Source organism: Hemiscyllium ocellatum, chromosome 20, assembly GCF_020745735.1.
Source record: "Hemiscyllium ocellatum isolate sHemOce1 chromosome 20, sHemOce1.pat.X.cur, whole genome shotgun sequence".
NCBI classification, from domain to species: domain Eukaryota; kingdom Metazoa; phylum Chordata; class Chondrichthyes; order Orectolobiformes; family Hemiscylliidae; genus Hemiscyllium; species Hemiscyllium ocellatum.
Window position 1 is genome coordinate 26,263,423 of NC_083420.1, and position 13,081 is coordinate 26,276,503.

Consider the following 13,081-nt stretch of genomic DNA (forward strand, 5'->3'; position numbering starts at 1 on the left):
CCAGATCAATAACCTTGAATATCCTTGAACATGGGTATCAGGTGATCCTGCCAGGTGCTGTTGTTGTTAAAACTCATATATAAAGACTAAATTGTTGTTAAGATACTTTAACCTTTGGGATAGGTGGGCTTATCAAAAATATTTCTTGTGCCTTGATTGGTGGTAATAATTGATGACATCAATGGTGGAATTATAGAGACATTGGAGCAGGAGTTGTCAGCCCCTCGAGTTGCTCCATCATTCTAGACCATGGCTTATTATCTACCTGAATACCATATTTACGTGCTATTCTTATATTCCTTGATGCCATTAGTAACTAGAAATATATCAATGCCTGTCTTGAGATTACTTAATGACTGAATTCCCACAGCCCTCTGAGGAAGAATGTGCCAACGGTTCATTACCCTGAATCTTAAATGGCTTGCCTTTTAATCTCAGACTGTGTCTTCTGGTCATGGATCCCACAGCCAGGGTAAACATCCTTTCTAAATCTACTCAGTGTATCCCTTACACTGTACAAAATGTCGTTTGAAAGTTTATCTACATACAGCACACATCGAACGCACTACTTACACTCATTAGATTCCATTGTTATAAAATGAAAAACGGCTGCATTTGTAAAGAGAAAAACAATTAACGTATCGAGACGATTATGTCACTCTCCACAGATTCAGCCAGACGTGCTAGCTTCTCCAGCATTTCTTTTTTCAGGTTTGCAGTATCTGAACTATTTTGTTTTTAAGCATATCTGTTTGTGCTACCTCGTTGAAAAACTAGTTAAATTAGTTAGCCAAATTTCCATAAACTAATCCACAGTTGTCCAGTGTCTGCTAATTTTCTCTCCGATGATCTGGTCTGAAAGTTTTCCAACTTCGAGAGTAAATTGGTTGGTGTAAGGACACGTCGACAACGAATATACCAATGATCGGGGACAGTGATATTAAATCTATTAAGAAAAATGTACAATATCTATATGATATTTCCATTATTACCTGACATAACGATCAAATTAGCACGAACTTCTGGCGGGAAAACAAGAATCAGAACAAGACAGCGCCTGCGCAATATTTGAACTAGCAGCTGCCCAGCAGCTCGCGACACCTTCGGTTAGATGAGTGGATGGAGGCATTAAGATGTGCAATCCCATTGGTTAGCAAATCTTTAACTGACGTGTCTTTACCGCAATTCAGTTGGTTGCATCCTTCGAGTTAGCTGCTGTACTATTGGCGGAGAGCAGCTTTGGTATGTGATTGGTCAAGGGGCGGAACAGACGTTACTTCTTTCGTGTCTGATTGGATACAAACCAGAGGGGCGGAACTAACGAGAGACAAACGCGTGTGTCATCCCGCGCTGCCTTGGTGGTGGGAGGCTGAAGTGTGAAGACTTAATGAGTGAATCCGGCGGTCACTCAGCGCAGACATGGATGAAGTGTGGATGGTATCTTTGTGTCTGACTTTTATCGCCTTCGTGGTCGCCCTCCTGTCGCTGAGGAAGTCTGATGATACCTCCGCGAGCTCGGCTAAAGGCAATGAGCAGAAGAGCCCCGAACCCATCCCCTCTTCGTCACAGCCGGCTGCCCGTTACATGGAGCTCACGCTGGAAGACATCGAGAAGTCGCTCGAACGACTTGGAGCGGTGCTGGGCATAGAGTCGCTCGGGGACAAGGAACCGGCTTCTGATTCCGACACTCAGCCTTCGCTGACTGACCCCGAAGAGCAGCCGTACCGGCGTGGGGGAAGAGTATTCCGGGGACGGGCAGAACATGATAGCGCTGAAGCCTGGAGTCGCCCCGAGAGACAGGTGCTGAGTCTGGGACAGGAGAGGATTTCGGGGGGAGGGGGTTTCCATAAGTTGGTATTCCCAGTGCATGCTCCTTAGGAATGGGAATGGAATTCTCTGCCGCCTTTCTGTGGGGGCGTGCTATTTTTTCCGATTTGGGATGAAATTGCTTACAGTATCTTATTCCGTTCGGTTTGTAATGCAATTACTTGTTTGCTCGGCGCTTTGGAATTAGAGAATCTTTCGGATTTTTCATAAAATTTGTAAACTTTTGGTTTACGTTGACAAGTTGGGTCATTTCTGATCTCCGTAGTTCCCTACAGTGATGCCTGTCCTATTATTTGCAGCGTTTATTGCTTTGAGTTTAAAAATAGAATTTGAGATCAGTGTGCAGTGGTAATGGAACACCAGTGCTAGTATTTCATATAAAAACACATGAATGGTGCGTAAAATGTGTTCTCCATTGCAATGTGATCCAAGCTGGCCTTCTGGTTTTGTTGGAAATTGTTGAGCTGTGGGGAACTGGTCATTGGGGAGTGATGTTGTCAAGATTATTTACTTAGTTAACCGGTTGTGCACCCATTGTAATTGGATGTTAAACTTTTGTGTCTCTGCATTTGTAGAATAATTGATATTAACTGAACGTGAACATATATAATGATCCTAGCGTATATATTGCCCATGCTGTGTTGAATCATCTAGGGTGCATGTCCAGTTTCAGATGAAAGTAAATGCGAATCAAAATAAACTAAAGATGTGAAAAATAATGGGAGAAAATCAAAAATTTCTCTACAGTTCCTCAATCGTTTTGTTTAGCCAATAAAACATCTAGTCAATTATAAAAGTATTTTGTTAATTTGTATCTCCTGTGTTTCCACTCTGCCCTTTTCTATTAAGCCACACTTGACATTTAAAAAAAATCACTGACTCACGCAGTAATCATATCCTATAAGCAATCACTGCAGAATACTTCAGGCCATGCAAAGACATCCAGGCTGGTTGTTCTATTTGAAGCGCTTTCAAGGGAGTGTTAAGGAGGACGAAATTTGGAAGATCATAGCTATGTGGATGCTTTGTATTTTAATTCCTGTCTTCTCTGAAACTTTAATATTCCATCTCTCCAATTTGTATGGAAGTAGGATAAGTCCTGCTTAATGTCAGTGATGTTGCTGGTTTGCAGAATCTATGCAAAAATAGAATCATTTTGGTACAATATGTAATAATTCAACATGAATTCAGAAAAACCATGTCATTCTTAACCATCTTAGAGGAGAGATGAGGCTTTTCTGATAAATGTAATATCCAGGTACTTGGGTTTCAAATGGGTCTATGATGCACCACCGTGGAATTACAAGAAAGGCCAGGAGTAAAAAGCTGAAAATAGAACAATTGGGTTCACAAGGTAGTGGTAGTCACAAATAGTCCGTAGTTTACATCGATGATTTGGATTTTGAATTACTGTATACACTTGTAAGTGTCAAATTTCTTACACTATGTTTTAATCTTAAAATAAAGGAATCGACTATTACATGGATGCTACTTTTGAGTCGCTGAAATTCATGCCCAGCAAAATTCATACCATATCATTACAAACCCACTTGATCTCCAAGAAAAAAAGACACAATGAATCACAGTAATTACCGGTTAAAGAGAATAGAAAATAAAATGAATAAGTAATTATTTCGTCCGCCTTTTCGTTTTCTTATTATTTTCTCTTTTATTAAAAAAATAATTACCTTGGAGCAGCAATGACACCATCTGTACAGCCGAGGGCTATCTAGGAGTCCCGGACTGAAGCAGGAAGGCCATTAGATTGGAATCCTGGTCTGGAGGGGGACGGGCAGCAGAACGGACCTGGACAGCCGGCAGACTGGAATCCTGGACCGGAACTGGACGGCCGGCCGGCACACGGGATCGGAGCTGGTTGGGTGGCACACTGTAATCCTAGACCGAAGCTGAATGGCCTGGAGGCTGGAAGACCGGAATCCCGGAACAAAGCGGGACGGCCAATAGACCGGAATCCCAGAATGGAGCATGACAGCCTGCAGAGTGGAATCCCGGAGTGGAGTGAACAGTGGGGAGAACTGAGTCCGGGATTGGAGTGGATCAGCCGTGCAAAAAGTGAATACAAATTATAGCACTTGCACAATAATGAACTTAAGAAATCCAAAGCCTAACGTCAGTGTGAATTATGTGAAGAACTAGGGTTGACTTTTAAACAAGATGTATGGAAAATTCTAGATATTTTTGGCCAAAAAATAGGGGGGTCGACTTTTACATGAGATCGACTTTTACTTGAGTATATATGGTATTTAATATTGAATTATTTATTACAAAATTTCCTTGTAATAATTAACTAGGAATATAATTAACACTTCTCTTTGTAAAGGAGAATGGGATACATTAACAAAGGCATGAAATGGAGCAAATCATTAAGTATCATTACAGATCAGCAAATGAGTGTTATATTTAGTTTAGTTTAGCAATGACAAATACTAACAACAACATTGGAATTTTTTTTAGGGTACTGATTTCAAAATTAGTTCAAGTAACTGGATATAGGTTTGCTTGCTAAGCTGGAAGGTTCATTTTCAGATGTTTCATCACCATACCAGGTAATTTCTTCAGTGAACCTCCAGATGTAGCACTGCTGATGAATCCTGCTTTCATCAGCAATGCTTCGTTCGGAGGCTCACTGAAGGTGTTACCTAGTATGGTGACAAAACATCTGAAAATGAACCTTCCAGCTCAGCGAGCAAACCTACATCCAGAACCTCAACCTGAGCTACAAATCTTCTCAAACCCTCTTAGTTCAAGTAAATACTTAAAATTGAAAGCCTCTGGATTTTGCAGGATTTCAAATCAGGTCCTTTAGGTGGCAGTTTGTTTTGGGCCAGTTTGGGTCAGGTGAGGCTTAGACCGCAGGCACAGTTATGATCTTCATATTATTAAAAGGGGCAATGATTAGAGTTACTGTCAGAGTATTTCAACAAGATGTTACTGGAGCTAAGAAATTATAGCTGTTGGGGAAGATTGAATCGGTTGAGACCTTTCTTTAAAAAACTCTTGGGGAGTTCTGATAGAGATCCTTAAAATTATAAATTTGTTGAATATAGTAGTTTTGAAGAGCATGGTTCCATTTGTGGGAGAATGTTAATAAATTTCATTGCACCAGTCTTCCCTCTGAGCAATGGTGAATAATTCAGTAATAGATCTTGATGGGTCAATACTTTGAAAGTTTGATCGGCTGACCAGTGGAACACAGTGGTCTCCACATTGAAAGAGAAAGCCCAAAGCACCCATTCTGTACACGAATTGAGTTTGTATGTATCACTCAACTATTTTCTCCTATATAGTTTTTAATCTATAGCAGTGAAACTCTAGTACAGCTTTCAAGCCTGAGTAAGGAACTATTAAAAACATTTCTCCCAGCCCCTCTGCTTTATTCCAAAGCAATGTTGAGCACTTGATTTGACACCGTCTTAATTGCAGGAGTTGTGGGAAAGGCGACCTGAAGTAAAGACCCTGTTTCACATTGACTTACTTAACATTATTTCACTTTAAAGTTAATATTCAGAACATATCGATTAACATTGCACATCTCACTAATATTGTTTGTCACAGAGTTCAAGTTCGGTGACCTCTGTGCATATTACCTTTCTCCCCCCCGACACTGCTGCCTGCCAACATCGATTCTTGTCTTCCTCCATGGTACTGTTTCCACCATCTGTTCTTACTTTTAAAATCCCAGTGTCTGTGCTACCATCAAAGATTTTGAAATGCCAAAGGTAAAAATCACACAACACCAGGTTATACTCCAACAGGTTTAATTGGAAGCACTAGTTTTCAGAGTGCTGATGAACCACCTGATGAAGGAGCAATGCTCCAAAACCTAGTGCTTCCAAGTAAATCTGTTGGAATATAACCAAAAATTTCAATAGCTGTTTCCCCATTCCTCTTGCTCTGTCCATTCTGCCACTTCCAATTCACCAATAGTGCTGAAAGCAATGCTCAAGCCCTTGATCTTGATGCCACTCTTAGTCTTGCTGTCATTCTCTTTCTGTTACCTTCTAATGCCCCCAGTATCCAATGCTAGGGATTTTTTTTCAGCCATTCCTCCTCTTTTTACTCCTGTTCCCACTTTGAACATGTACTGAAGTCCTGGGATTTCAGTTGCTACCAGCGTTGGCCAGCTTCTGCAGCTCATTGAAACCTAGTCAATCCAAAAACAAATGAGTAAGTTTTTTTGTTTGTATTATATTTTATGTTTAAAAATTATATTAAAAGTTATTTCACTTAAATATAGACACTTAATGTATAGCATTTCTGCATTTGGTGTTCTAATATTTTTTGCTGAGAAGGATATTAAACTAACTTTCTACAGAGTATTACTATTGTAGATTCATTTCATTTTAAGAATGCACAGTTCCGCACACATTTTTTTAAAGCTCTACATGGTTTCTCCAAGTAAGAATGTCCAAAGCAACTCAACTCAACATGAGTTCTTTGAGAACCTGAAATTAATTTTGGTCTTTTCACAAAACTAGAGGTAATTAAGAATAAATATAACAATAAATTTTTAAAAACTTGATGGTTAGAACTGGGAATTTGATACCACAAGAACTGGTTGAGGCAAATTGGTGGCAAGAATAGAAACATAATTGTGGATTTTAGACATCAGAACAGATTACTTGATCTGATTTGTGATATATATTCTGTTATTTAATATAATTAATTTGAAGTCTTTGCATAACCAAATTCTTGGAGACCAGTGCACTTGAGGATGGCCTGCATCATGCTGAAGGTAAACTTGCAGGACATCAGGCTTATTTTTTTCTTAAATTACCTCTCTGTTAAATATCTTTCAGAAGGTCCTCATGCTTAACTTGCATATTGTATATACTTGAAAGAATACAACAATCTCCGCTGCACCTCCACATTCTGCTTCAGCCAAAAGGTTCATATTCATTTTTTCACGTGACAACTATTGTCTATAGTTTCTGTGTTTTTTTTTGTCCCCAGCTATCACTCATGATTCTGACCATTTCGTAGTTAAAAGAACCCCCAATTAAACCCACCTGTTATCTAATAAGGGAAAGAAAGGTTAAGACTCAAGCTACTCCAGGTTTTGCATTTACACTGGTTTTGATGTAGTTACAGAATCAGTCTTCTGGAAATTTCAAATGTTGTCTGTAAAATCTGCTAACCTTTCTGTTGCATCATCTTGCATCTTTATCAATCCACCTTTTAGTCATTGATGTAAACTGCATTTGCTGTGCCATATACAGTCATAATCAACTGTTGCACATGTTCTTGCAGCTCCTACACTTTTTATTCTGTTGAAACCAACTTTGTATCATTCGTTCACTATTTCTTAATTTGCCTTGCATTTTGTTTTTGGCTTCAACCTTGATATGGCTTATTCCTTGTGTTGGTCCTTAGGTCTTGTGATGGGTGAGAAAAATGCTCTTGTGGGCTATTAGTAAGAATGGAAGTATAAAAATAGTAATGTAATTCAAAGCCTTTTTTTTTACTGGGAAGGTAGACTTTCAATGATTAACAATTTCTATGAATATAGAGCTTTTAATACTATAACACTTCCAAGGCAGCTCACAGGAGTGCAACCTAATAGAAATTATCAAGCCAATCATTGTACAGTAATTTCTGAAGCCTTCTTCCAAACTAGTTTTTTTTTCAAAGGTATGCACGAAAGAGTGAGTTGCATGGAGAATTTCAGAGTCTTGATTTGGCATAAACTAAATTCAGGGTCAGTTTTAACAAGGCTAAATTTATAACTGCAGTTGGCTAGGAGTTTTAAAAGACTGTAAACTAGTCATGGAGTTTTGATGCACTACAAGTTATAACGTCAGAGTCGACCATTTTGCAACTGCTGTTATCTAATGATATATGCATATCAGTTCAATGGAAAAGCATTTATCCCTTGTTCATTCATTTGTGAATATTTTGCTTTATTCACAATTTCCAATCTTAGCATTTTCACTTTCGTGCAAGAATGTTTCACTGTCAATTTATTTTACACCACTTTGCAGTGTTTCTCTCGGTTCTATGGGTAGAAGCTGCACACTAGTGTGCTTTGTGTAGAAATTGGAGCTGGAAATGCAATAACGTGAAATCTTTGCATCCACCTTTTTATTAAATGTGATCAAATTTTCACCTTTTATACATTAATGCTTATTTTTAAACTTTTGTTTAATGTATTCTTGAAATAAATTCTATGAATTCATAGTTCCAGTGTGGAGACTTACTGTCAGGATTGCAAATTGGCAATTTGAGGATAGTAGAGAATGGATCCAATTGGACTGTCAATCCAAAATGCAAATTATAAAATGTGGAATTAGAAGATTCAGTGTTATGTTGAGTGTCTGTTTACTGCCTGTTCTGGGTAAGTGAAACATAATTTGCAAAGCTTGATGCACATATGAGTAGAAATATATTTCTTCCAATATGCTGATAGCATTTGAGTAGAATGATAACATTTTTGGTACTGTTGTACCTGTTTTGTCACTGTATCAAATTAGCTGTTTCCATTTCTCTGCTATCCAAACTGTTTTGATTTTTCCTCAAGTTGATTGTTTTTATGAAGTTTAACGCTCTACTCTACTAATTCATCCACTGGAAATAATCTAATCTTTGTTCAAAAGGTTCTGCAGATGGTTTCACTGGATAGCCAACTCCAGTTGTACATTTTTCCCATCAAATGTAAAGAGTTATCCTGTGTCATGGGAACAGGAGGAGGTCATTTAACCCTCAACCATTCCACCATTCACTATTTACGTATGATGTGTGACCTCACTCTATATACCTGTCATTGTCCCATAAAACCTCCCCTTAAGTTAAGAAAAATCTATTAATCTCATACTTAAAACTAACAATTGACTAAGCATCCACTGCAGTATGCAGTTTATATCATGTTATGCATGTAAAAATATTTCCTAATGTCAATCTGTAATTGTGCCCCTAGTCCTAATCTCCTCAATTGGTGCAATCAGTCTACCATTTGTTCTTTTTAATGTCTTGAAAACTTTAATTAAATTGCCCCAATATTTAACCCTTTACATTCCAGGGAGTACAACTGTGGTGTGGGTAATTTTTCCTTAGAGTTAACAGGGTTGAACATACATACAGGCAAATCTTCCCACTCTGTTATTTTTGGCCTGCATAAAGGAAAATACGGGGCAAAAATATTGAGGTTTCTCTTGTGTAGTATTGCTTTGTTTCAAGTGATGTGTTTAGTGGTTGCCAATGGATTGCAGATATTACAATTTGCTGTTGGAAATTACCCAATATACATAGTCACAAATAAAACTCTCGTCAGATCCACATTTGCTGTGAATGCATACTTTTTAAATACATGCACATTACCATTGGTTTCCTCTGGTATTTGTTTCTAGAATAATGTTCGTTCTCCAGGGAGTATCATTCCCATGATGGGTGCTGTAACTTGTGATAATGTTGAGATTGTTTGTTCTGGTTGTTCACATTCACCACATACAGTAGGGGTAACAAATACTGATTGTAGACCATGTGAGTACCATATGAGTTGACTTCTGTAGAGAGTATTGAACATTTGCATCTGATTACCTCTCCAGTACTCAGCATTGGCAATGAATTGGAAGTTTTATATCTTGCTTTTGTCAATCACAATTTTTCAGCTTTTCTTTGCAGTTGGAAACATAGCTTGCATGTGGCTTTGCATTAGTCTTTGAATTGAACAACTTTCTATGCCTTCCGTGGGTATATTTTGGCACTCAAGGATTGCCTTGTACAAGTTTGTGCTGGATTTGTTTGATTCTTTTTTTAAGAGCCTTGTGGCAGTTTTTACCTTTGTTACTGCTTTGGCCTTTCCATTTAACTGGGGATCTTGTGGTAGCAATGTATGGTGTTAACTTCCCTGATCCTTTTTATGAAACAGGCAAACTCATTAACAATGGCCAATGTCATGTGGTCAAACTCAATAGTAGTCAGGTGACAAGATAATCCATTCCTACAGGAATGAGGAGGTCTGTCTCAAACTTTATCCATAGTCTGCCTGCAATGTCGTCTATCCTGAGTGACTCTTTAGTTACCTGAAGCTTGGTAATCATTACAAGCACAGCTCTCAGAGCTGTGCTTGTAATGATTACCAAGCTTCAGGTAACTAAAGAGTCACTCAGGATAGACGACATTGCAGGCAGACTATGGATAAAGTTTGAGACAGACCTCCTCATTCTTGTAGGAATGGATTATCTTGTCACCTGACTACTATTGAGTTTGACGGAGAGCACTTCTCTTGTCTTCTGCAGACACAGCTCAATTTGTATATCGCTTGCCTAGGTCCACTTTCAGCATCTCGCCTCATCTTGCAGATAATGACTGTGTATTTCCTTAGCCCGAGATAACATCATGTACAAACTTCATCTCTGTATACTCAATTCTCTCTCAAAACAACAGATGAGACCTTGATACTTTCAGGCCATCCTTTCATCATTTATTTTTGGAACATTTGGTGAATTGCAATTTGAATCTGAAAAACAAAGTCTGCTTGGTTGACTGCCAGAGAACGTTAAGTTGTTTGAATCTGGATGATTTCACACTGTGGGATCCTCCAAATTTGATTTGATTTATTGTTGCCACATGTACCTAAGTACAGTGAAAAGCTTTGTTTTGCAAGCAATACAGGCAAACCAAAGCAAACAAGAAGATACAGATCATAAGGCACTTAGACAGAGCAAGGCATACAAAGTACAGGAAGTGCACAAAGCAAAATCAACATCAGGTTTGAAATTAGAGAGGTCTATTCAGCAGTCTAATAACAACAGGGAAGAAGCTGTTCTTGAACCTATTGGCATGTCTGTTCAAGCTTCTACATCTACCTGACAGAAGAGATTGAAAAAGAGTATTATGGGGTGGGAGGGGTCTTTGATGTTGGCAGATTTCGCAGCAATGAGAAGTGTAAATTGAGTCCATGAATGGGAGTTTGGCTTCCATGATGGTCTGAGTAGTGAACACAGTTTTCTGTCAATTCTTGCGGTCCTCGGCAGAGCAGGTGCCATACCAAGCCATGGAAGGCAATGGCCTTAGTGGTATTATCGCCAGACTTTTAATCCAGAGACCCAAGTAATGTTCTGGGGACCTGTGTTTGAATCCCATCACAAAGATGGTGTGATTTGAACCCAATAAAATCTGGAATTAAGAATCTAATGATGACCGTGAATCCATTGTCAGTTGTTGAAAAAAACCATCTGGTTCACTAATGTCCTTTAGGGAAGGAAATGCCACCTTTACCCAGTCTGGCTTACAGACTCCAGACCCACAGCAATGTGGTTGACTCTAAACTGCTTTCTAAGCAATTAAGGATGGGCAATAAATGCTGACCTGGTCAGTGCTGCCCTCATCCCATGAATTCATTTTTTTAAAAAGCTGTTAGGCACCCAGGTAGAATGCTTTCTATGGTGCATCTGTCAAAGTTAGTGAGGGTTCTAATGGACATGCCAAATTTCCTAAGCTGCCTGAGGAAAAAGTGTTGTTGTGCCTTCTTGACCATTGCAAGTCCAGGATGGATTGTTGCTTATCGTTACTCCTAGGAACTTAACACTCTTGACTCTCTCCATCTCAGCTCCATTGATGTTGATAGGGACGTAGACTTCAGAAAGAAAGAAATGGTCAGTTCTTTTGCTTTGCTGACATTCATAAAGAGATTGTTATCCATGCACCACAACACTAAGCACTATATCTTTATTAATGTGGAGTGCTGCTGTCAATAGCATGTTAGCATCTGTTTCCCTTGATTGTGCATTATGGGCAGATATATCTAAAATAGTAAGATTATTTGCATACACTTTGGAACAAATATAGCAGTTTGAGGAAGATGCTTTAAAGTGACCCATGTTACTGTCATTTTGTCTTTCGCTTAAACATGGATTGATTTTAAAGTTGTCAAGCATTTTTTTTCAGTATGTGCATTACATTGTTCAGTTTGTTTTAAACACCCTTGATGCAATTGCAGCTATTTATCCTTGCTGCATTAGAGTTCTCAAATCCCTATCTCACTGGCTTCAGTACAGCACTGTGCCTACATCGGCACTGACATTGTCATCACTTGTTTAAATTTTGATAAGTAGTTCATAAATCTGATTCTTTATTGCACTGCTTCCCCATCTATTCATTGCTGCATCTTTGCTACAGTTCTGGCCTTACCAGGATCTGAGTGAAATCCTGTTGCTCATAGTACATGATTTGTGCACTGTACTTTGGACATCTTAAATTTCAGCTTAACTTTGCACTTAAGCAGTTGCTCCAGATTCTGATTATGTTGAGTTCTTATATTGTCTGCACATCCATAGACTACCAGATCATCCATAATAGCTTTCAATCCAAGAAAGGTCACTGATCATCATGTTTTGTCTACATTGATATACTTCTGGACTAGATGTCTACTCTTCTGGAAATGGCATATGCAACTATCTGTATCTTTGGAATGGTGTCAAAAATATAGTTAGAAAATTGCTTTCATCCAGCTTCACTTGCCAGTAACCATCTTTTGCATCAAGGATAATAAATTTCTTTGCATTGGCAAGTTGAGGCACAATTTCTTCAAAGGTTTGCACAGGGTAGTTAGATCTAAAGCAAAGCTTTATTGAGATCTTTTGGATTTAAGCATATTCTGTTTCCCGTCCTCCCCCATGCCCCCCCCCCCCCGCCACACCACCACCACTGATAGTCCAGTCTGTACAATTTGCAACTTTATTGATTACTTCCTCCTTTGACAGCTCTCTTATATTGTCTTTCAGCCTGAAGTTGAGAGCAGATGGAACTCTCCTCAGCAGATGCTTAGTTTGTCTCATACTTTTATCGACTTTGTTCACCAGAAAGACATCCAAGATCTCAATACATCTTTGTTATCTTTTAGAATTTGTTCAGTATTCAGTGGCCTAGAATCCTGTGAAATGTCGCAGACCTCTTCTGACACCTATCTGGTCACCAATTCAAGCTTTTAAATTTGCTTCAGCTGAAATTACTGAATTTTACTTATTGTCTACTCTCTGGAACTTCACATCTTCATTCTATCTGTTGTTTTGAGCTCCTGGCTTTGTATGTCCTCTTATGGTGAGTATCATTCCATCATGCAACCTTAACATATGACCTTCAAGAGCTTCATTTTTTGGATTACATCTTGAGCAACTTTGCACAGATTTGTGAAATTCATGATGTTACATACAGCACCAGTACCTATCTGACACTTCACACTCACTTCTGCAGTCATCACTTTTAAGTCACAAACATTTATCACCTTTAAATGTAA

General features: G+C 38.7%; 1 protein-coding gene across 2 annotated transcripts in view; it reads left to right on the forward strand.

Annotated features, from left to right (window-relative positions):
• The first annotated feature begins 1,322 nt into the window (after positions 1–1,322).
• Positions 1,323–13,081, forward strand: part of LOC132825184 (uncharacterized) — a 55,772-nt gene continuing 44,013 nt past the window's right edge. Inside the window, exon 1 of one of the 2 annotated variants that reach the window (XM_060840224.1) lies at positions 1,323–1,800. In XM_060840224.1, the coding sequence (XP_060696207.1) occupies positions 1,420–1,800 (381 nt within the window). In that variant the 5' untranslated portion in view covers positions 1,323–1,419. The remainder of the gene's footprint in view (positions 1,801–13,081) is intronic. The other variant, XM_060840223.1, reaches the window with a different exon arrangement.